The sequence below is a fragment of the Pomacea canaliculata genome, linkage group LG1 (genome assembly GCF_003073045.1).
Source record: "Pomacea canaliculata isolate SZHN2017 linkage group LG1, ASM307304v1, whole genome shotgun sequence".
Classification (NCBI taxonomy): Eukaryota; Metazoa; Mollusca; class Gastropoda; order Architaenioglossa; family Ampullariidae; genus Pomacea; species Pomacea canaliculata.
In genome coordinates, this window is record NC_037590.1 from 34,060,088 (window position 1) to 34,084,087 (window position 24,000).

The 24,000-nt window shown below is 36.7% G+C and overlaps 1 protein-coding gene across 2 annotated transcripts in view; it reads right to left on the reverse strand.

The window, feature by feature from the left end:
• Nucleotides 1-5,977: 5,977 nt before the first annotated feature.
• Nucleotides 5,978-24,000, reverse strand: part of LOC112560027 (extracellular matrix protein FRAS1-like) — a 42,045-nt gene continuing 24,022 nt past the window's right edge. For both annotated transcript variants that reach the window (XM_025231587.1, XM_025231595.1), the window contains 32 exons: nucleotides 23,642-23,851; nucleotides 22,877-23,060; nucleotides 22,294-22,456; nucleotides 21,546-21,678; nucleotides 20,853-21,043; nucleotides 19,487-19,640; nucleotides 18,641-18,723; nucleotides 18,334-18,514; nucleotides 17,891-18,082; nucleotides 17,402-17,521; nucleotides 17,082-17,261; nucleotides 16,526-16,650; nucleotides 15,953-16,093; nucleotides 15,478-15,738; nucleotides 15,232-15,324; nucleotides 14,725-14,875; nucleotides 14,189-14,412; nucleotides 13,116-13,214; nucleotides 12,640-12,805; nucleotides 12,075-12,155; nucleotides 11,750-11,919; nucleotides 11,312-11,435; nucleotides 10,733-10,944; nucleotides 9,931-10,078; nucleotides 9,247-9,452; nucleotides 8,907-9,063; nucleotides 8,396-8,596; nucleotides 7,772-7,959; nucleotides 7,445-7,528; nucleotides 6,995-7,210; nucleotides 6,307-6,514; nucleotides 5,978-6,119 (listed from right to left, as the gene is read on the reverse strand). In XM_025231587.1, the coding sequence (XP_025087372.1) occupies nucleotides 6,356-6,514; nucleotides 6,995-7,210; nucleotides 7,445-7,528; nucleotides 7,772-7,959; nucleotides 8,396-8,596; nucleotides 8,907-9,063; nucleotides 9,247-9,452; nucleotides 9,931-10,078; nucleotides 10,733-10,944; nucleotides 11,312-11,435; nucleotides 11,750-11,919; nucleotides 12,075-12,155; nucleotides 12,640-12,805; nucleotides 13,116-13,214; nucleotides 14,189-14,412; nucleotides 14,725-14,875; nucleotides 15,232-15,324; nucleotides 15,478-15,738; nucleotides 15,953-16,093; nucleotides 16,526-16,650; nucleotides 17,082-17,261; nucleotides 17,402-17,521; nucleotides 17,891-18,082; nucleotides 18,334-18,514; nucleotides 18,641-18,723; nucleotides 19,487-19,640; nucleotides 20,853-21,043; nucleotides 21,546-21,678; nucleotides 22,294-22,456; nucleotides 22,877-23,060; nucleotides 23,642-23,851 (4,997 nt within the window). In that variant the 3' untranslated portion in view covers nucleotides 5,978-6,119; nucleotides 6,307-6,355. The remainder of the gene's footprint in view (nucleotides 6,120-6,306; nucleotides 6,515-6,994; nucleotides 7,211-7,444; nucleotides 7,529-7,771; nucleotides 7,960-8,395; nucleotides 8,597-8,906; nucleotides 9,064-9,246; nucleotides 9,453-9,930; nucleotides 10,079-10,732; nucleotides 10,945-11,311; nucleotides 11,436-11,749; nucleotides 11,920-12,074; nucleotides 12,156-12,639; nucleotides 12,806-13,115; nucleotides 13,215-14,188; nucleotides 14,413-14,724; nucleotides 14,876-15,231; nucleotides 15,325-15,477; nucleotides 15,739-15,952; nucleotides 16,094-16,525; nucleotides 16,651-17,081; nucleotides 17,262-17,401; nucleotides 17,522-17,890; nucleotides 18,083-18,333; nucleotides 18,515-18,640; nucleotides 18,724-19,486; nucleotides 19,641-20,852; nucleotides 21,044-21,545; nucleotides 21,679-22,293; nucleotides 22,457-22,876; nucleotides 23,061-23,641; nucleotides 23,852-24,000) is intronic.

Sequence of the window (24,000 nt, forward strand, 5' to 3'; positions counted from 1 at the left end):
AAGAACAGGGACCCCTTAAAAACCTGAAGAAGGGGTCCCTGGGACCCCAAAGAATTTAGCCTTAGCAGAAGCCCTGCTTGATATGTAAAGCTGAGTTTAAGAGAGTAATGCCAATGAAACTCAATGATATTTCTAGCATAAAATGTTTCAGCACATGTTTACATGTATTATCTGTGCATATGCATGACGCACACACATCCATAACAGCAAATTAAGAAGACGACTACTGAGAAATAATAGGTTGTCTCCTCTGCTGCACTTAGCAAGCCCGGATGTTGGATCAAGAGTTCATTTTGACATGCCAGTGCCTATTTAATCTAAGACCTTTCAGCAATTAAGTATTTTTGCAGTCCTTCATACCATCAACCAAAAAAACCTGGGAAAGCCTACGTGTTGTTGCCATATCTACTCAAGTTTCTTAAGCTAACAGCTAGGAAAATGTATAAATGGGCTTTTGCAAGTTACAAAAGGCACGATTTGTAGAAAGCTGGTATAGCCCAAGTGGCTTTGGGAAGGTCAGTAATTTTCTTCCATTTTGAATTCCATTATGTATGAACGTACCAAACTTCATAAGACTTTATAAGGGGAATTTAACCAGTTTCCACAAGAGCCTTAGTGATGCTTATTTCTACTTATGTAATATGTGAAATAATGCTGTTCAGCTGCCCCAATTTTCAAGCAGTTTTATTGGTTGTGTGTAAGTGTATCACACCTGGGTTTGCTTAAGAATCCATGCTTGCATATAAATTACCCGTATGACACTGCATTCAATAAAGGCAAGAATATTTTGAGGTGCAAGCCTAGACATAAAACTGTACTGATAATCCTGCTTCATCCATCCCCTTTACCAGCATATTATCTTGAACTTCCTGTGTAATTTCCTTTAGGTACTGCTGAACTCAAGATTATTTTCCTTATCAAACTGAGATATTCCAGTAAAAATTCTTATCCTCAGAACAATATCCTTATCAATGTCATGCAATCATTTCTTTCTGCTTCTGATAGTCATAACAGTCCTTGAGACAGTTGTCCATTTCACTTTGCTGCAACCTTCTCAAAGTAAAAGCAAAACGATGTAGGCATATAAAAACATCTGAATATAAAAATCCATATAATTTACTCAGAACTGTCTTTCCTCACGCACTCTTTTATAAATTCATATTTTCAAGCCTTGCAATTAAGAGACATTACCTACACTTCAGTTCCGTATACTGTGTTCACATTCACATCTTTTGGTTTGATGAAGGTATACTTAGCTGCCAAGTTGATAGTTTTCTCTGCACCACTTGAAAGTCTGTTCAGGTTTTGCTTGGACACAGAACTAGCCAGAGATGTCACAGACACCCCCAGTGAGGGTCTGGACAATGCAAGGTTGTTTCTTTTGGCTGGTGCAGTTGCAAGTGTAAGCTTCTTTCGCCTACGTTTTCTAACACACAATATGCTGATGATCACAGTAGATATTAATAACAGGAAAAACGTGGCTGGAAGGATGGCAAGTAAAGGGCTGACTGATGAAGTCCGTGGAGATTCTTCATTCAAAATAATACGCTGTATGTTGGTACCATTACGCTTCATGTCATATGCCACATTAGGGTGTGGCTCCTGGTAAGAGGTAAAACCAACAGTTGTTATGCTTGTGACTGCAGCACGGCGGAATCGGAGGTAAGGAGTATCTGGTGTTATGAAGTAGACTACCTGAAGATACCACTGATGGCCTGAATCCACCTAAGAAATAAAGAACCAAATGTTCGGTATCATCCAATCAACCTTTTCTTTCAGTTGTGATGTAGTCGGGATGTGAAGTGCTCAGTGACAAGATACTGACAAAGTTTAGTTGTAATAAAGGTTAAGAGCAGGCAGATGTATGCAATGCAAACTCATCTTGGAACCAATATCTAGCCTTGGAATAAGGACATCACACCGATCATAATATTGGTTATAGTTTACATAAAAAAATTACCTTATAAAGGGGATCCACATTGAAGACAAAACCATCAACACCTGGCATGTCAAGTAAGGGAGACAATTCCTGGGATCCACTTGCAAACTGTGCAAGGAAAGGAATATCTTGAAAATCACCTTGAGCTATGTCTGGATTTTCTCGATCCTGAAAAAAAGAGAGAGATCTGATATCAGCATGTGACACAATTCCAGGCAAAATAGAGATGGTGGCACTGAGTAATTAAAGAAAACAAAACCCAACTGATTGTTGTTTTCTTATGTGCTTTGTTTTTTTAACATGCTGTTACCAGCATAAAGTTCTTTGTGCTTGTTTGGTGACTGTTGTATATATAAAATAATTGGTAGTGAGCTAAATGGGATCAAAAGAATTTTATTATGTTGAAAACTGCTGATGAAATAAAGTACAAATAGTGTTCTGCATACCAAAATTAGGAATCTGTAGAGCAATTTAGAGGATGGCTGCAGACATCCATATTGTGGGCCCTCTCTGTAGACCTCTCCAGAAGGATCATAGGTTGGAACATGCCCATTGCTTCCTGCACAAGAAATTCTTCACAATGAATGCTATTTCTAGCTATCTAGAAATAGCTATTTATACTCATTAATACACTATCAACAAAAAGTTCCAATGAACTGCTCTATTTTTATGATGTTCTTGTGGGTTTTTAATTTGAAATGGAGAAGATCTTTATTATATTAAGGTTTGCTCATCATCATGGCTGTCACTTGTCAACATAATTTTTGTGTATGATTTTGAGCAATCCTGGAGCAACACAAAAGGATGTCTGATGTGAGTGACATCTTTTTGTCATACAAGATCCATGGTCCACACCTCACCTGTGCAAAGATATACTTTTTCCACACTCAGTCTGTAAGCTGACCTGAGATCCTGGCTGGGGTTCCACAATACTCGCCCATAAAGATTTTGGCCTGGAGCACAAAATGAGATTATCCTGACAAACCCTATGAATTAATATATCTTAGGCACACTAGCACACGCTAACAATCTTTATGGTGTTTTATTGTCCTTTATTGAGTGAGCTGATTCGTACCCCTGGAAAAGGCACCATTGAAATCCCAGTCCTCAGGCAATGTTGTATCTGTGCTGGGATCCTGGAGCATCATTTCAAGGTTATTGGTCAGCTGAAGCTGCGTGTCTAAGGAATATACAACTGGAACAGGTCGGTTTGTTTGCTGGAAGGACAGCGGGACCTCAAACCTAAGACAGGTAAAATGATATTTAATAAAGTTAGATTATACAAAACCAGTCCAAACTTGGCTACTTCTCTTATGAGACACCATAATAGTGTGGATCAAATCTAAGAAACTTTAAATGGCATAAGATCGCTAGGTCAACACTATGTAACATTTGAAACAGCAGCATGCATTTTTCTTTTGATGGTGAGAAGATTTCAACAGAAGACTGGCAAAACAGTTTTTAAAATTCATTTAACAGTGGAGATGCTTCTGGCTTATTGCTTCTGTAACTAAAATGTCAGCATAAAAACAATCCCAGAATGTAATTTTTCAAGTACATCAGAAAAGAAATTAATAGCATAACAAAACGCTTGCCTCTGAGGTTGCTGTGCTGTGCAAGGCAAAGGGTAAGTGTTGACGTAGGCTTGTGTTGGAGTAACAGAACAGGGAATCATCTCTATCACATACATTCCTGTGTAATCCTATGACATGATACAGTTGACACATAATTGTTGGTATTGTTATCATACAGAGAGATTGCACAATATGCAGTAAGTTCACAAAGTCTGTAACTATCCTGTTGTCTTTCCTGTTCTTGTCCTGAGATCATATTTCCACTGAACACATTCGTTGATATTACTGATTTAATGGAGTTAAGAATCTTTACCTCTTTCATTTTTTTAATTTTTACAAAGTATGATTAGATTCATAAATAAAAATTTACACTAAAATAATCACAGATGAATCTTCAGAAAGGGAAAGTAGAAAAAGGCTATCCTAAAACATTGAAATCCTCTCTTGTCTTACTGTCAGCCAACTTATACTTACATCTCTTTCCTTTCTTTATAAAATGGCCATTCATGTTATGCTATGAGTGTTGTACATCATACTTGACGTTTTTCACAAGTAAAATGGATTTTGACGTAATTATTCTTGAGAATACACTACTGTACATTGATTGATTCCTGGGAATACCTTATTATTACAGCAGACTTATGCAGTGGCAAGAGGTAATGGTTTGTAAAACTTTTGTTCTTATATAAGATCACACTTAAAAAGATGCAGAAAAAAAGAGTGGAAAAGCCAGGCTTTGTTACATTTGATCCTAATCATTGGGTTCGACAGTTCTAGACTGGTCTTTCTTTTGACTACTTTGTATTCTGTCCTCCCTCCACCTCATCAACATCCTGACTGCTACTCCCTTCAATGCTCATGCCCTTCCCCCTTTCAAGATGGCATCTATTTGCTTTCCCTTGGCAAAATACCATTATATCAAACAGATCGTATACCACAGCCGGCACTCCGTGAGTTTCACTTGGCTAGCAGTTATGTCTGCACATAGCTAGCCGCCTATACAATATGTGGCCAACCTCAAAGTGTCTAAGTTTACGAGTGTACCTGGTACTTCTGCTGCCTGGCTACAACAGTTATAAAGTAATATGTAAGTAACATGTTAACCTTAAGATTAAAGCGACTAGTGGCCTGCCACATCTGGTGTGGGCTGTCAAATGTAGGCTGGCTCCAAATCAGCTGCAGGTCAAATGATATTGCCAATGATTTGGGGGCAATAACCCGGCTTTCATAACCTGGCATGGTCTGGTGAGAAAGCACAAACTGCCCTGCAAAAGAAAGGGAAAACAAAATAAAAAATAAGATACAACTAATTTTTTTTTTATAACTTGAGAAGATTGACATTGCAAATGGTAGGTCTGTGAGTTTTAAAGTTTACATATTTGCACAGAGCTATATGGATATAAATGTGGCAACTACATGTTCCAAACAAATAACTCAAAAAATAAAACTTCAAATCTCTTTATCAGCTAGATAGATTAAGTGGAAAATTGAGTCTTTTTTACCTCTAAATTTTGCTTGAGTGCGAAATTCAAGAACCAGTTTTCCATCCTGTCCTATCAAAACACGCCGGATTTGAAGTTTTCCTCCATGTCGTCCTTCAGTCTCTAAACCTGCTTTCCAAAGGACTGCATCATAATAGAATGCAAATTCCATATCTGTGTAATGCTCCAGGGAGCTCCAACCAATGGGCACCATAGCAAACAGATAGGAGACATGAAGAGGAACACGAACTGTCAAGTGTGTCTTTTTCTGATCCTGTTTAAAAAAAAACAACCAAAAACCATTTTTTTAAAAAGACAACTTCCCAGGTTTTTCAAGCTGTAACAGCAAGTCTTGCTTAGGTTTAGATGGCTTGAATACAATACTAAACTAAAACAATGTCTTCCAAGAATTGATAACTTTGCTTGTCACAGTAATACTTTTACATAAATGTACTTATTCAGCTAGAAATATTGATACCAAAGCACTTACTTTGAGCTTGAAATCAGATAAGACATGACCGCCACATATGTCAACCAACTCCGTCATGTGGTACCATGCATCAAATATCCAAATGCATTGCTTTAAGTTAAGATGACGATATAACAGTAGAGTTTTATCTTCTCGTAGTTCATTGTCAAACTGGTATGGAAAGTCATATCCAGGACCAAAAGGAAGTTGTTCGTCATCTGAAGCAAACTCACCTGGTTTTAAAAACAGATTAAAAATTTTACTTTATACTTAACTGCTTCTGAACTTAAAATAAAACCAAAAGCTACCAGTGAAAAATTTCAATTTTGTGCAAGTATAGATGATGGAAATGTATGCGTCTTTAAGCATCCCAAGGTAGGAAGGAAACGATCTACTCCATGTCAGAAGTATTCAAGTTGCAATACGTTGTATCACAACAAAGTTCTACATAATGCTGAACACTGTGATAACTTTTCACCACCAGATTCTCACCGAGAAACCCCTGTCCAATGATGGAGGCATGCTCTGCTGTTGTGAGGAGGTTTGAGCATACATGTTGCTGGCGATACACAGGTTCTAACAGAAGAAAACGGACATTGTGCAGAGGAAATGTGGACACTAGTGGCAGCATACCATCTTGATGGGGAATTTCAACCCTAAAATAGAGAAGTCAAATGATGTTAGAGCAGAAAAACGTGAATCATTCCATCATTTTATCAAAAGTAACATAAGTGATTTATACAATGGGCTTGATATGGTCTGCTATCTAGCACAACGTGTTAGTGTGTGACAGGTGATATTTATCAAAACCAATTAAATTTCTGATACATAGAGATCACAAACCTGATATGAATAGTGTTGGCATGTCTAGCAGCATCAGGTGGCATGTAGCTTAGAGAGGCCAGGAAGGACTGAGCATGATATCCTTGGACTTCCTCCCCAAATGATGGGGACTTGCATATAGCATTTGTGTGCTAATGACCCTAGGCTGGCTCCTCAAGGGAATGCCTGGACTGCCATTGGCATGCAGTGGTTGAGCTAAACAGCGAATCTGGAACAAAGTCATAGCAATATTATTCAGCCAAAATAACAAAACAATATGAGCAAACATCGATGATAGGACCTAGTGTCTAGAAGTGAGAAGTGAGTCAAAACTTTATCGCTTGAGGGGAAGTATGGCTAAAAGCTTTATGGATAGATATTTAACTCTCAAGTTCTTGTGCATCGATCTTATTTGAAGGCACAAAATGTCTCCTGTATGAAGAATGTCCTGATAATAATGCTGAGATTGTTTGATATATGGAGAGTTATTGACCCCATCCAGGTAATAGAGCTCATTCACTGTCTGGGATGTCTGTGTTAACTTTACCTTAGAAATCTAGGCATAAGTATCTGCCATAAAAATTTTAAAACCTCAGTGATGTTCTCAGTATTTTACACTATTTCATGAAGAATGTTGACTGCTTTAATTGGCAAACATCTTGGCTGTAAATTAGTTCCCTGCCAAAGATAAAGACAAAATTAATCTTACTCTGAAATGTGGTCGGAAGTGGATGCTGTCTAGCACCATATGTGTTGTAGAAGTGAAGAGAGTTGAGTCTGACAGAAGGACAAATGGAGATGTGGTGCCATCAGTCTCTTGTGGTGCAGCCACTTCCCACTGATAAGCAATGGCTGAGGAGTTAATCCCAGAGTCCTCACACAGGGTGTGTGTTATAGAGTAATTAGGATGGTGTACGTCACATGGCTGGCAGAATATAAAATGAAAGCAGCAATTCAAAGCAGAGCCAGAAGCTCCTCTTATAGGTTAGAAATAGGTTAATATTAAGAGTTATGACTTTTAATAAAGGATTTAGGGAAAGCAAATATTGTCTCGACCTATATGATGGAAATTAACTTAAGTGTCTTCATAAATAATTTTTGTAGTTAAATTCCATTTTATAAACCTTCTGAATACTTGAAAAAATTTGAGACATCTCACATTTATGCAGACTATTGGGTAGCCAGCAGAAAGCTCAATCTTGGTTCCTTGTTCAGCATCATCATAGTGTAGTAAAGACACAACCTGATGATGTACAAAATAATTTGTTTTTGTTATTATGGCTACAAATTAATTTTAATATAACTTTAAACACAAGTAAAATTAGATGAGAGAAAGTGAGATTAGAGAGAGATAATTTAGCAGCACCCATATGTCTAGGAGTTACTATATATTTCGGTGTGTATGAACCTATGTACTTGCACTTCATGGTATCTGAGCATTTAGTGTCCATGTAAACTGTTTGAGTTATGAAAATTTTAGTCTTACCACTGGTGGTGCTGGTAGCACTAAACTACCAGATACTTCATTGTCAAGAATGGTAATGGTTGCCATGGTGATTGAACCAAACATGGCACCTTGTGGTTTCTCTGGTCCCAACAACACAGTAAAAGTCTCATGCCATTCAACATCAGAGTTGTACAGGATGTCTACTGGAAACTCAACCTCATGAATACCTGAAAAAAATAAAGATAAGTTTCAAATGAGAATATTTAAAATTAAATTTTAAATCTTATATTTTATCATCTCGATCTTTACTTTGGTAGTCAATAAAGCACAGATTAGTGTCAGATTACCTTTGGTAAAAATTACATTTTAATGTACAATTCATTCATTTATCCCTAATCCCCCCAAAAAATGTGTGGTTTTTTTTAATCAACATGACAAGGTAGTTAAATAATCAAGTGCTAAGTTGTTCCCCCTTCTGGAGCTTTTTAGCTCTGGCCGGGATGCTTTCGATTTTTTATGGTGCATGCAAAGATTTTTGGTGAACCGACATGCAAAAAAGCTTGTCAAAAGAATCTTCTTGCAATCCAGCTTGCTAAATCTTTAGACAGTTAAAAACAGCAATATTACTGAAAATATATATTTGAATGACTGATAATTTACAACCTGGTGGGAAAGTCACAAATAGACTGCGAGCATTGTAATCCAATCCTGATAATGCTGAACCATCACGAGTACTGCAACGAACACTTGAAGTCAGATTTTCTGCCCCTGTGCGGATTATCCGGACAACTACAGTAGCAATTTGCTGTTTGATGCTAGGCTCATGTACACTGTAGGCTGGACGGTCGAACTGGAGTTTGGGAACTAAAAATGTAAAGGAAACAGTATATTTATTTTTCTGTTAGAAAAAAAATCTTAAGCTAAGCTGTCAGGAAATAATTTATTTCACTTAATTTTTTTTAACTGCAAAATGATTAATATTCAGTTCTCTCTCTCTTATCATTCACACACACACACAACCCCTCTGAAAGCATAGCAGTAAAACACATTTATTATGAAAACCTCATAAATCTGTAGTCTTAACGAAAATGAACAGAAAGATTTCCACATACAAAATACAAAAGAAAGGTGTAAGAAAGCATAATCAAATTGTTCCTCTTGAGGAAATCTTTACCATCATCATTGTTGGTGATGATAACTCTAACTGCGTCCATTTCCCCTAGCTGTGCTTCATATTTTGCTGAAGACATAGGCTCTGCTAGCTTCAGGAAAAAGTCTTCCTCAGGTTCAAATTCTGTGTCATCCTCAATCTCTACGCTGCAGTTTTTTTCCTGAAAGATTAAATACAGCTTTAATTGTGGAGATGCAAATGTTAATTATTACTCACAACTTGAATTATTCACAGACATTACATAAAAATAGAACAAAGTTATCACAAATAATGCACTAATTCCAATGATATATAATGAATAAACAGAACATGATAAACTGTTCTATATTTTAAGATTTCTTACCCTTTCTCCTGGCTTAAAGAAAATTCTGGATGAGTTGTCAAATGCCCGCTCAATATAATCCAACATGGCTTTAGCCATCTTTTGGCGTGTGTAACAGATGACAGAGGCAGATATTGTCAGATCTCCCAACCGTAGAACTGAAGCGTTGACAGTTCTATTTTTTTCATCCACCACATAAGTGTCTTGTGTGAATGTGAACCATGGCACTATAGAATGCAATAAATACTAAATAACCAATATGAAATACATCAAGAAATTGGTACGACCACTTGCAAGCAAAGCAGCTGCATAACTATGTGCCTGGACACATTAATTGAGAATAGTGTCAACTGATGACATGAACATTTGATGCTATGGAGATTTTGTGATGTCTATTTAGCTCCAAGCTAAGAACTTCAGCAAAGTGAAGACATGAGAATTTTAAAGTGAGATTTATATTTACAATGTCTTCTAAAGCTATATCTGAAAACAGTTTCAAAATATATTTGTGATAGTGAAACTTGACCAATGTTAACATTTTAACTCCATGAAACTGTATGTTTTTACATTGATTAATAAAGAGCATGTAAAATTATAACTACCTAACAAAGGAAAGCTTAATATATCTGCAGAGGCACTCATACACTAAAGAAAAAAGAACAAGAACATTAAAAAATATTAGACATTAAGACATAGTTTACTCACTGTCAAGCTTGTCATCTTCAATAAAAACAACAGAATGATAAGGTTTAGCAAGACTGCTGCCCATTCCTGAACTGAGGAATATCTCAAATGTCTCATTGCCTTCTAGACGAGGATCGAAGTCATCATCTAGAACTGTTAAGTGGCATTTCTGCAATGACATATATGTATATATCTATGTATACATAAAACTTACAGGGCTGAAGACAAAAGTAATCTTGTTTTAATAATGTAAAAAAATATTTGTTCTAAAACTTTCACTTAAAATATTTTTGTAATATTCATGATTCATAATAGCATGTATGTGAGATACTTGGTGACAAATGGCTAAGTGAGAGTAAGAACTGGGTGTCTTTGGTTCGAATCTTCATTCTGCCGTGCATCTCTCTGTGACACCCATTCACAGGGCATACAGTCGGTGGTTTTCTTCGGATGCTTTGGTTTCCTCCACCCTCTGTGTATGTGTGTGTGTGTGAGAGAGAGATTTATGATCTAAAGGATCATGACTGACTTTAAGACTCATTTGATAATGTGTAGTTAGTACCTTCAATTGTGCATGTACACTGGCCTTGAGCCATGCACCTTTGATTATAAGGTAATATTTAAATAATAATATTATTTTGCATATAATAATATTCTATGTGTGTAAAACACATTAATAGCAAAATCAATATCTATGCATATGTGCATATTCATACATATTTGCATAGATACATATATATTTTATGCACATTTATATATTGTAAAAATCGGGTGTCCTGTCACTCCTGTGCAGAGTTTCTAGCATCCCAGAGTGGTCTCTAACCTTTGACACCTGTCCAGGACTGAATATTATTTGACTGGAGCTTGGAACATAATCCACTCCTGGAGTAGCAGATGGTGGGCTGGAGAGGCGAGTAGCACACCAGACAGAAGAGACGTGACTCAGGTCTGAGCCGTCTCTCAATACCTCTACTTCTACAACTCCCTCATCCTCTGCGAAGTGGTACTCAGCGGCTGACAGGTAAACTCGAGATTCTAAGGATCAGAATTGAAAAATGGATATTGCAATTTTGGATATTGCCTACCTCTCACTACCATTAAATGTACAGGCAAAGTATATATTAAAAAAGAGAAACTGGACAAAACTTTCAGTTATGAGAAATAAGTAAACTAGGGGAAAGAGCACAATGTGACCAAACTAAATGAACAAAATGCAGCTATGTATGTGTCACATTAAATTATACAAAATACAACTATGATGCGCCACAATAAATCATATGAAATGTCTACCTATATTTATTTTTACCTTCCTTACCTTCCATTATACATTCAGCTACTAGCTCACAATTTTACTATTTTAATTTCTTATTCAGTTTTTTTGTTTTTGCTTAAAACTATTTACCATCATTTGGCCCCCTTATTACAACTATTGAAGAAGAAATGGGGCCCAAAGTGGCTGGTGGAGAAGGGTCCAATAACCGCAGCTCAAACCTCTCTTCACCTTCATAGTCACCATCATCAAGTAGCTGTTAACAGATAAGAAAAGCACTTTTCCTTATACAGGCATGCTTCATCACCTCTTAGAACTCAGATTCAAATTTAGTTGCTGAAACTACCAAGAAAGGTTACATTTTGCACAAGCATAAGTCATCCTTTTTGAAGATCTGAAAACACCCGATAAAAGACTGTCACACTACAATAATTAAAATAGCTGGAATAAATAATTGCAACTTAGTTTCTATAAATGGCTGCAAGCCATCTATGAAAATCTGTCAGTCATCTTTATGAGGACCTGCTACTTATGGCCCTCTTATGAAAAAGCCAGGCAGCTTTAACTGACCTTGACATCACAGTGAGCAGAAGCAATGCCAGGGGTAAAAACAACTCTGAACAGATCTGAGATGCCACGAGAAATGTAGTCAGAACCTGATTCCAGACCAGTGAGGCTGCTGCCTGTTGCAGTGACTGGGAATGTGGAGCACAAGACTGATACTGTGGTGCTCAGGTCTCCTAGGCAACGCACAAATGGGAGAGGTACCTTTTACTCAGAGATTTCATCAGCCTTTTTAAATTTTACTGCATTCATTCACAGATAAGATCAATGAAGCAATATTGCTCATCTTTTTTAAAAAAGAAAAAGGTGCTCAAGAGAAGGTTATACATACCTTTCCGTTTGATAGTCGCAACAACATAGTCATCCGTTTCATTCACCACTATGTGTCCATCTTCAAACTCAATCATGGTTACTGGAAGAAACAACATGACTGCTTCAACATAGCCAGTAATGTCATCAGCGTATTATTTTATATGTTTCAAAGAATAAGTTTACTAAAATATATAAGAAAAGGCAGAATTAGTCCTGTAACCTTTCAGTAATTGGGGAGTGAGGTGATGGAAATCTCACTTAATTATCTAAGGACAGATTTTTTGTGATTGTTGTATTAATCTAGCTGTTTCTCGGTTTCTCTGTTTCGCTGCCTTTATACTTCCCCAATCCTCTATGAAGTTAGATACCCATTTAACAGTTGAGTGAAGGTGGGGAATTATGCTGTGGTACTAGAGCATCAAACCAGCTACTGTGCACATCTGTGGCCTCAGATGCCAGTTCTCTAAATGCTCAGCTATCTGCTTCTCCAAATAAGCATACATAATAATCATTAGCGTTCAAAGAATTATTACTAAGATCATTACTACTAAAGACGTTTAACATCTTTAACAGACAGAGCTTACCATCTTCAACATCAATAATGGTGACCAAGGCTGCTCCGATATCTCCGAGCAATGCATAGTTGGGTGAAGATAATTCTACATAGAAACTCTCTGGTCCCTCATACACAGAGTCATCATTGATGATCATGGAACACATCTTTGCTTCTTGCCAGCTGTCAAATTGGACCTGTTTTTTGATAAAACAAGAATCACAATACTGATTTTATGTAAATAAGTAAAAGGTGCAAGACTAATTGCAAAGTCAAGGCATTTAAAGGGAGAATTTATGATGGCAGTCAGTAGATAAACTTTAAAATTCCTAATAAAAATTATGGTAGATATATGTACATTATTTAAAATTAGTTGACTTGATTAAATTTGTTTTGAAGGGATGTTAAATTTAAAGGAAATAAACGTTTGATGTATTCATCGTCCTTTTCACACCTAGCTGTAACCTAGTAATATTATTACCAGAATTGATTCAGCTTTTCACTCACTTGCCCTGAGAATTGTACAAAGTCATACATTCCTGGCTGTGCCGTTTCTGGCATTGACACAGCTGAATCGGGCTTAGTTTGGCACTGGATGATTGAGTACTGAAAAAAAGATTTAAGACATTTATGATTAAAAGTAAGGGGCTCACAAAGTCTAAGGTCTAGCATGTGGAAGTCTCTCCTGCTACTCCTATCCTGACAAATCAGGTACATGGTGTATTGTATTTGGAATTTTTTTCCAGATTGTTTTCTCACCACTGATTTTTTCTGATCTAGTGCACTAACCACCAGGCCCTCGTATTTGTCTAAATGTTAAAAAAAAGAGTAAGGAAAGGAGGAGGAGAAGAACATGTTTTATTGCATGTCTTAGTAACCCAGATTTTTAAGAACAAGCTATTTTGCACACTCTAGGTAGGTTATCATTAACAAAAATTAGAGGTTTTAAAAATAATCTTTCCAATTTGAAAAACGGGACAAGAGTTACAAATTGCTGTTCTCATGGAATGAAGTCTTTGGGAATGATGACAGATAATAACAGCAATGATTGTTGAAAATTTTGGTATTATAGTGCGATTGCAATAAGGGAAGTTAAGATGACAATTGCTGCAGGAACAAGAAAATAAGAAAATCAGATCCTGGGAGAGCGCACTTAAGTCATTATCTGTATTGGTGATGCAGCTGGCTGCAAGCGTGGATGTATGCTTCAGTTTTCTAAGAGTCTGACTTTTTCCATTCTGTCATTCAGGTAACACTTTCTGTTACGGCAGCTAGGTTTTATTTGCAGTTTAAAAATTACCAGTCCTACCCTACATTTAAGCTTTATGACTCATCTTATTGTCTTACTATCCTATGGCAGTCTCACTCTATTGAGATCATCTCTTGGTAAACTTTTGTGGGATTTTTACAATTATTATCATCTATTCAGTGGTTATATTTTGGATAGTTAGTTTTGGATTGTCAGAGGACAAACATTTTCTTTGAATCACGCACTTTGTAAAATAAATTTATTATTATCTCCTTCTGAGAGAATTCTCGCTTGAGTTGAACGGTGGAAAGGTTGTGATTAGCTTCTTTACCTGTTTCAGATTGCCCTTGCGAATAACAGGTACTTGGATCATGCCTGCAGTCTCTGTGACATTGACAGCAGATGTTTCAAAGCTAATCTCAGACCAGCGAATATGGAAGATATTGTCAGCTACAACATTGGGTTTTCTGTCCATGAGATCAAAGTGAAACATGTCTTGAAGATCAGCTGCTTTCTTTGTCAGTTTATATCTGATTTTTCCTCTGTTTATGTCCTCTGAAATAAACACCATTTGTTAAATATTCCTGTGTCTTTTTATGCTTTTGAAAGTAATGGCTATACATTTCTAAAAAGATAAGGAAATCTTAACCTTACTACAATATATTTGCAATGAATGAATTGACATTTCTTTTCTGTTGCTGTTCTTGTGGTGATGGCACCAGCAGTTATAGAAATCAAGTGACCACTGTTATGACCATTATGCTTCATATATATAATATAAAAGTAAACATTTTTGAGATAATGGATAAAGTCTGCAGCCATGAGTGGGATTATCATGTCCTTGAGGAAGGAGAGGCAGTCCCTGACCTTGTGTAAATCTAGAGATATTCTGGCCAGGGTGATCTGTGTTTTCAATGATGCCATGCTTTGGCATTTTGATGACACTGAAGATGATGTCCTGAGGCAGTGAATCTTCATCCACTGCCTTCAGATCAAATTCTGTTATATAGTTTCCAGCCTAGAAGAGAAAATGCACCATATTTCTTGTTCAGTCGATTATTTAATTCAGATACAGTCACTACTACTGGGATTTTGACTAGATTTGACAAATCTTTATATTGCTCTTTATTCCTGTTTTAAGTAATATAGCTTTTGGTGACAATGACAGATAATACTAGCAGTTATGATGGCTATTAGGACAAGCAGCAAGCAGGAAAGGGTTGAAGGGAGAGGAAAGAATAGAAAAAATGAAATAAACCAGAAAATTAAGCACTGACAGTTACAATGATGAGCACTTACTATACAGAGACACTTGCAATAGTTTCGTTAGCAATGACAAGCAGAAATTTATTGAAAGAAGACAAAGCACCTCACCACAGAGGCAAATTGTTCCAAAAACTCCAGACCATGGTTGATTTGCAATACTGGTGTTCCATCATCTACTGGTACAATCTCTATATGAAACGCCTGTAAATCAGGTCCACAAATATTTTTCATATGTACCATGGCAAATTAAAAAAACGTTATTAACAGAACAGCTGTCGCACTTTTCCCCACAGCATTCATTCAACCTATTTCTGTTGAGTCAGATGCCTAGTAAAACAATTTAACTGTTCTCACCTGTGGAGATGAAACAGGTTTGGAAGGTGTCCCAGGATCCTGTTTATTCTGGACTGTAAACAAGTGATTGGTACCATCCGTCACAGTAAAAGTGAATGCATCACTAAACATTTCATTGCCATTATGCAAGTAGCTGACACGATTTTCATAGATGTCAGCCATAGTAAATTGTGCTGTTTGAATGTAATCCTTGTTATTTCTTTGAAGATCCAGCGTCCCATGGATGGGAGCTTCTATGATAGTGAAGACGATCTTGTCTTCCTAGAGACAAAGATTATTGTCTTGTTAATATATATTGCAGATAACATTTCTTTTTTCTTTCTGTCTAATCTGTCAATGTGTAATTTGTCTATATATTTGAGTTACATATCGATGCATGTCAAAGTACTGCCCCATCACCTTTCCCAGTTCTCTCTCTCACCCTTTCAAGAGCATCAGCTCATTTATGTTACCAAAGAAGTCTGTGTTCACATACCTCAGTGTCCAAGTCCACTGCCTTAAGGTCAAATTCTGTTAGAAGTTTTCGGACACCCTCCTGCACTCGTAGCCCATTGCTGATCACTGCAGGTATTACATCATCTACTGGGATGAATGTAATGTGGAATGTCTGTACTAGCTGAAGAGAGGCATTCAGTTAACATCACAAACATTCACATTTCTTTTAAAACCCTTTATGTTTAATTTAAGGTCTGAAAAACTTGTATAAGCCTTCTATGACAAAAAGAAAATAGGTGTGGCCACAGCATAGTCTTCAAAAAGGATTGTGAGAAAGAATAGGAAAGAGAACAGAATAGAAACAGCACATAAAATAGCTTTGGAACAAAAATAGAGAGAAAAATTATAAGAAATTTATGTTTATAAAAAAGCATGCAATTATCAATACAATGAAAGTGAGTGAAATACAATGATGTTACAGATCTTATATTAAAATTTCAAATTAATGTATTATAGATATTTTATTATCATAGGCAAAAAATAGTACATTGTCCATCAGCTGGACATATTTTGGTATAAGTGAAAAAAAAACCAAAAAACTGAGCTGTCTTGCCTCATTGCTTCCATCAGTGACTGAAAAGACAAACTTATCCATGTAAACTTCATCAGAGCTTGTGTGGACATAGAACACGGACCCTGATGCAAGGTCAGCTTGAGTAAACTGTACAACAGGTACACCTGAAAGAAATGAAGGTGTGTTAAAACCACTTTCTCTGTAAAAATATATAGATATATGAAGATCTGATGCTTAAAAATATAGCACAATGTTATTAATATAGCTCTTCAAGGATTTTAATATTTGGGAATCGTTACAGATATGTTTGCCTGATTGTGATGTTCTTCTCTGTCATGTGCCATCATTACCTGGCCACTACTGCTTGTATCTAGTAAAGTGCATCAAGCTCATTTCCCTTTGTGGAAATGTGTGTAAATCTTGTTCTCAAATATTAATTAAAGGTGAAGAAGATTTTTTTAAGCTTAAACACAATCTAACAGTACTGTCAAGATATAGATCTATACACATAAATACACACACACCCACAAACATACAAGCATGCAAGTGCTAACACACATCCACTCCTCAAGGCAATAAAAATCTATGGTAATACCTGGGTGCAGATTGAGTTCTAGGTGACCTAGATGTGGGCCTTCAAGAACTTGATATAATAAAGCCCCAGGCTCTGAGTCGACATCAGTAAATGATAAGAAGTCGGTGGTTACTTTCTTCCTCTCCCCTTCCTTCAGGATGAATTCCTTATTAGCAATTTCTTTGGGAGGTAATCTGTCCTCTGCAAGCGTGCACACACACACAGACATCATATAATGAACTAAAAAAAGTAACAATCTTGTCTATTACAGAAGATAACTGAATGTCTGCTAAACCGTATCACAATGCATTTTTTAATCTTCTTGGTAACATAGTATTTACCCATAACAGTGATGAAGAAATCTTGGTCAATAAGTTCATTGCCCTCTGTGTCTGACAGCTTGAACTTGAACAACAGTGTTCCAGTCATCTCCCCAACCTCATGCATGTACTCTATATGTCCTGTCAATAAAGATATGAGTAGCATGAATATGACTTTCTAACAGTCGTGACAGAAACCAATTTGGTTTTTGCGAACACACATTACACATTATACACTTCATCTGGGTGCCTGCTTAAGAAAGGATAACTGAACTCTTTAGTGATAATGCTATAAATGCATGGAGCTACCCTTTTTATTCATCCCTATTCATAAGCAAACTCTTGGCTCACATACATTGTCCCTATATACTTATTAAATTCTGTAATACTGATGCACAAAATTATGCTGGTGACTGCATACTGTCTCTTGAATCGTCTTTTACATATTTTTCACATTATTTTTGGATCAATTCAATGTCCTCATTTATAACTTTGTCCTTTCTCTCTTACCTTTGTCTATATCTTCTTGTGTGAAAGTACTGTGTGGGCCCTCTTTGGTAATAGGATGTTTCTCTCCTGCTCTATTATGATAATGAAGGCTGCCAGCAATGGGGTTTTTTGTCAGCGTGTAAATAATAGCACTGTCTTCACTGTCTACATCTGTGGCTCTTAGGTCAGAGGAGCTGATGGTAGTTTTTGACCCTGCAACACGGATTCTCTTGAACTTTTTTTTCAGACAGAATGCACACTAAGCATAGTTTTAAATATTTTATTGAAAGCAGAAAAATAAATTCAACACTTAACATGTATGGTACTGAAATAAAAGAAAGGAATGAAGTACTTTTTAGTTTACCACAAACGCTTTTATCAATCTTTCTGCGAAAGGTCATGTTCTTGGTAATAACTGTGTGCTTATGACAGAAATTCTGTAATATAAGTTTGTTATCAAATACCTGCACGTATTCTTAGTCCCGTGTTGACTGTGACCCGAGGAGTTTCATCTTGAATGAGACCAACGATGATGTTTACCTGTCTTGTGTCATTAAAGTTCCCATCAGTAACATACAATATAAGCATGTCTGTGGTTGTTTCTTCATCATTATGTTCATAAACTATCAGTCCATTCAGAAGATCCTGCAAAGAAAAATCTTAATAAAATAATGCGCACTTTTGCCAGTCCAGACAGAAATCAGTAATCTTTTGGAAGTCACTTAATTTGATGACAAATATGATGCAAAACTTCTTTAACCACTTGCATACCTTATATGTGAAGTTGCCATTCTGCTTTATCTCCATAGCCTCCAAAATTGTGTCTTCAGCAGAACTTTTTCTCTTTAGAGTACCTGAGAAAAACATTTTTATATACAAAAAGGGAAAAGCCCATCCAATATAAAACACCTTGGGGAATAAATGAGCAAAGAGAAGTAATTATAGGAGACTGGGCTAGTGGTCGTGGAAGAAATGAATGCAGGATGACATCTTTAATACCAATGACGAGGTCATTATGACATGGGGGAGATACAAGCGTATTTACAATACAAAACAGCATGTTCAACAACAATGTATAGGTTTTAAGTTTCTATACCACCTATATTGCTTATAACAGATAAATATTTTTCTGCCTGCATGTTATCTTTAACTGAGAAGAACCAATCATATTTTGTGTCATCCTCTATTTTTGAGTGTCTGTTTTGGCTAAAACAACCGATGAGATGGTCTTTGAATTTTGATAGGAACTTAGCTGCATGCAGCTGCATTTCATTTTTTTTAACATTTCACTAATAATTTTGTCTGCACCCGCACTTTTTCTATTTTTTTTAAAATTTTTGATACCATTTTTGACTTCTTCAAGGGTTATTGGGTCATTAATTTAACCATTCTTTATTGGTCCCATCCTCCCATTTGTTCATGTATGCCTTCATCAGTTGAGAAATCAGGAGTATTAAAGACCTTGTAAAAATGAGTATACCACTGCTTTAAATAAATACCTGTAGCAAGAAAGAAAGAGAAACAGACATGATGAATAAACAGACAGGCATGGATTACACTCATAAAATCCGAAAATTATAAACATTCAAGAACCCTATGACAACAGCTTAACCTTACCTGAAGAAGGAGGTAGAATCAAGACCAGTTGCAAATCTTGTGGTTCAGTATCCAGATCCATCACATACACAGATGCATTTGTCAGTGTGACAGCTTGGCCCTCTTTCACAAAGAGTTGTTCAGTTGCCATGATAGGAGGTTCATCATTAATAAGCTTTAACAAACCAAGAACAAGTTCTATGAGTTGGAGGTATAAGGAAAAGATTGATTAAACCATTCTATGCAGAAAGTAAAGAGGAGTCCCACAGCTTATTGACAGCTGATAGGCATAGTGAACTATGTCTAGGATAAAGCATGTGGAATATAGTGGCCAAAGTCTCCTGCCACCTTTACCATCCATGATAAATCTGACTTCTGTTGAACAGTCAATTGGTGGCCAGAATTAGCAAACTTTTTCAACAAACTGAGTTCACTAACTACCAAGCTATGTACGTATAGCTTCCCCAGAAATATTTGAAGACATGAAATAAATATTTTGTAGATAGATGAATATATTCAATGCTATTGAACTAGAACAGTACCTATGGAACTGACAGGTTAGATGGCCATGATTTGGAGAGACAACTACTGAAGAAGGCCATAAACTCTGGTGCAGGGGGAAAGGTGACAGACACAAGCATGCAATAGGGTTCCTTGTAGATATGAATTTTGCCAGAGTTGTCATCAGCTGTACATCCACATGCAGCAGGCTGATCTCCATGCACATCTTTGCCAGGCCTCACAATGTCACCATTGACCACTGGCAGAGAGTGCAAGACTCTACCAGCAGCTAGGCTGACAGATGTTTGAATGCTCATGGAATGTAGAACAACATTGGCAAGAGGAAAATCATGGTCAATGGCAATGGCAAAGCCGACATCTAAATGAATAGAGTATGGCTCAAATAGGTAAGCAGTTTAAAGTATTTGGAAGCCACCCTCTCCAGCTCCATGATGAATTTCTGCATCAGGATTGCGACAGCAGTAGCGACAATGACTAGGCTGCAAAGGGTCTGCACCAAGCCCCTATTGCAACACTCATGTGGTATAAGTTAGGTCTGGTTTTGCCATGTGATACTGCACAGCACTGTCAAAAAATATCTTTTAGGGTGGTCGATGATGTGGTGACAAGAGGAAGAACTAGTTTATGAACATAAAAAGTAGTCTGAGTGGCAGGCCTTGTAAGCTGCCACATCTACCCATGTGTTCCCCTCAACAACCAGTTGCAGCCAAGGAATGAATGACTGACTAAATTACAAGCATCTGACTTTTGAAAGCTAAAAGATATAAGCAAAGTTAATTTATTTAATACCCTCTCACAGTTTACACTCCATGTTTGTGCTCACAATAACATTAAAATGTGCAAGTATTTACGTGAATTCACATACACTGATATGGATGTTGAATTTGTTCATGGGTGATTTGTTCAGCCCATCAGTGGCATAGAAGAGAAAAGAATCCTCTTTAGGTTCCTTGTCCAGATGGTCCGACTGGATGTAGAATAAATGTCCATTTACAATATCTTTCACTGTAAACTGGTAAGCTGAATCCCCAGAGCTTGCTTCACTCACTTCAGAACCTGGTTGAAATAATCATGACATGGTAAGAAATGTATCACTGTGTTCCTCAGGCTGCTTTTTTTGCAAGCTTTATGCCAGTCTGCCGGTGTTTGGCTATTTGCCTGCCTGCTTTAACACAAGCTTTGATTTCACTTTGTAAAGAGTCACCATTGATCAGAGTTAGCTGGTCATTTACCGATCACCAGAATATATAATAAAGAATTTAAACAAGTTGTCTCGGGTCTGTATGAAAGCTGATCAGCTGATTTCTACCAGTAGTGTTACACAACCTCTTAAGGCAGAGACTGCATGTAGGCTACTCATTCTAACTTCCTTTCCATTAACATGCAGGAAAAAGCTTGAAATTTTATGTAAAGATGGGTAACCCCAATAATCACATGAGCTAATCTGATTTCATCCCAGATGCATTGTTAAGACTTAGTACCACTCTGGGTTAACGCCAAGGAATGATTTTTTTACATTTTTGGTAAATGGAACTATGTATCTCATTGTACTTTTTACCTGGTTTTCTGTTGTGTAAGCTTCCAAAGTTAGGCATGGTACCAACCACTATGAATAGATCTGTTAGTGGTGTGTCCACGTCCATAACACTAAGAACAGCTGCTGTGATTTGTGCTTCTCCTCCTTCCTCAATCTGCATCACACAGTTCACAATAACACCACCAACAATATTGTACAATGTGAAAAAAAAAAACCTTCACGAAAAATGTTGCTACTGGTTCTCTTTGATCATGAGTAACATAGGTAGAATAAGACATGGATGAAATTTTGCAAAACATTTGAGGAGATTACTTTACTAGACAGATGAACAAGTGCAGTTTGACATTTTCTTGACATGTGCTCACTTCTTCATGTTCTTCATTCATTCTTCAAAAGGAATGCAGCAGATGACAGTTATTAATCCCAATGAGAAATTATAATTTTTTCAGTTACCAAAAAGTGCTAGTTACACCTGAAATTTGTATTAATGGACTGTTTGCAGACAATTTTTTCCAGTTAACTGCTAGAATGAGGCTGGTGTGCACAAAGCTATCAGTTTAGTCACATTCATGGTTTAAGCTTGCCGAGACTAATAGCAAAGAACTTCGCAAGACAATAAGCAGACAGTCAGCCATCAGTCCACCTATACATCCTATACACATCCATGGTTACACGCATCCCACACCACCATATACATATGCATATGCACAAGCGTGTGTGTACACATGTATGCACACAGGATGCAATTATGCTCTCTCGGCAAACTCACCTCAACTGCAGGTCCTATTTGCACCACTGGGGGCTGGTTGTCAACAGCAGTGATCAGAACTGAAAGAACTTGACTGGGCAGCACATTATGACTGGCATCGCTAACACTGAAGTATAGTACTTCTTTTAAAGACTTATTGCCAATCTCACCATCAGCCACATATCTAGGGATGAAAATTAAAAAAAAGCATCCATTTTTATAACAATCAACAACTTGATCTACAGTAACTTTGTAGTGCTTATTTACACAAATATATAGAAACATAAGACAGTAAAATTCTTCACATCCAAGCATGTGACATTTAAACTTTGTGATACAAAAAAATATTTAAAAGCTGTAGCTTTCTGATCTGTGTGTTATCAATTCCTGAACAAATATATTTACTGGAATCTCAGCTATGACAGTACTTCATACTTCAGGATACCTCAGATATAGATCTAGTGATTCTAAATAAAAATAGTAGGGAAACTGTCACCATTGTAAGAGTAATGATACTATATATCCTGCGACAGCATATGTACATTTTTATAATTTTATAATAGCTACAGCTCCCATTAAAAACAAATCACTGTATTCAGCTTACCTGATATGACCATCATTAATGTCAGCTTGTGTGAAATTCATTCCTATGGAAACAGGTCTATCCTGTTTTTCATTAAACAAATATCCCTGTGCAGTGTCATTGACCAAAGTAATGGCTACATCATCATCTGTGTCATCAGAGTCAAAGAAGGCCAGATGATTTCTGGTGATAGTAGATGTACCACCTGGTATAAAAAAAAACAAAAAAACCTGTCTGTTAAATGATAATCAAATCCTTCATGCCCCTCTGAAGAAATTTATGAAGAACTTGATCTTTTTCCTTTCCTTCCATTCGATCATCTTCTCACATAGTGACACATGAATTCACAAAGTGCTTCTGCACAGCAATGTTTTACTTGTTTAAGAATGAGATATTATAGTTCACTGGGCCAACAATGTTCAAGGGCTAACATTTTTTTTTTCTGCAGATTAACTATTCAATAATTATCAAAAGATACCATAGTACAGCGCATTTCTTCATGCAGGTTACATATATCTACAGTGAACAGCATACCAGTAGTGTTATTTTCATTCCTCTTTTAGCAACATCACTATAACTTCTTAGGAGTATAAGGACTTCCTTCAGAACTCAAAAGTCATAACATGTCTCCAAATCCATATATAGACCTTTGTGACAATAACCCCTAAACTACACTTCTACTATAAGTAATTAGAACATTTTACAACAAGAAACTTTCATTTAAACCACTATCATTCTGATAAAAGTTTCACTTTGGTGGAACTAATCACTGAAACTGTCACTCACCTTCACTAACATTGATTTGAAGCAGTGATGATGAAAGAAGAACTGGAGGAGATTTGTCTACCTTGATGATGTGAACAGTTATGGTTGTGGTTGCTCGAAAGACACCATCACTAGCAGAGAGCTTGATGTGATCCTTTTGAGAACCATCTTGCCCACTGTGTCTGTATTGGAATGTGCTAGTCGCAAATTCAGTATAAGGAAAAGCATCTCCTGTAAGTAGAAACTTACTGTTGCAGTAATAAGCTTAGAAAATGACAAATAATTTTTTTCCATTAAAAACCTTGTACACACAGCTTTTGTTGACTGTTCTATCCAGGCTCTCTCTCTCTCTTGAAAAGCATAGTTCATTTTCAGTTTAT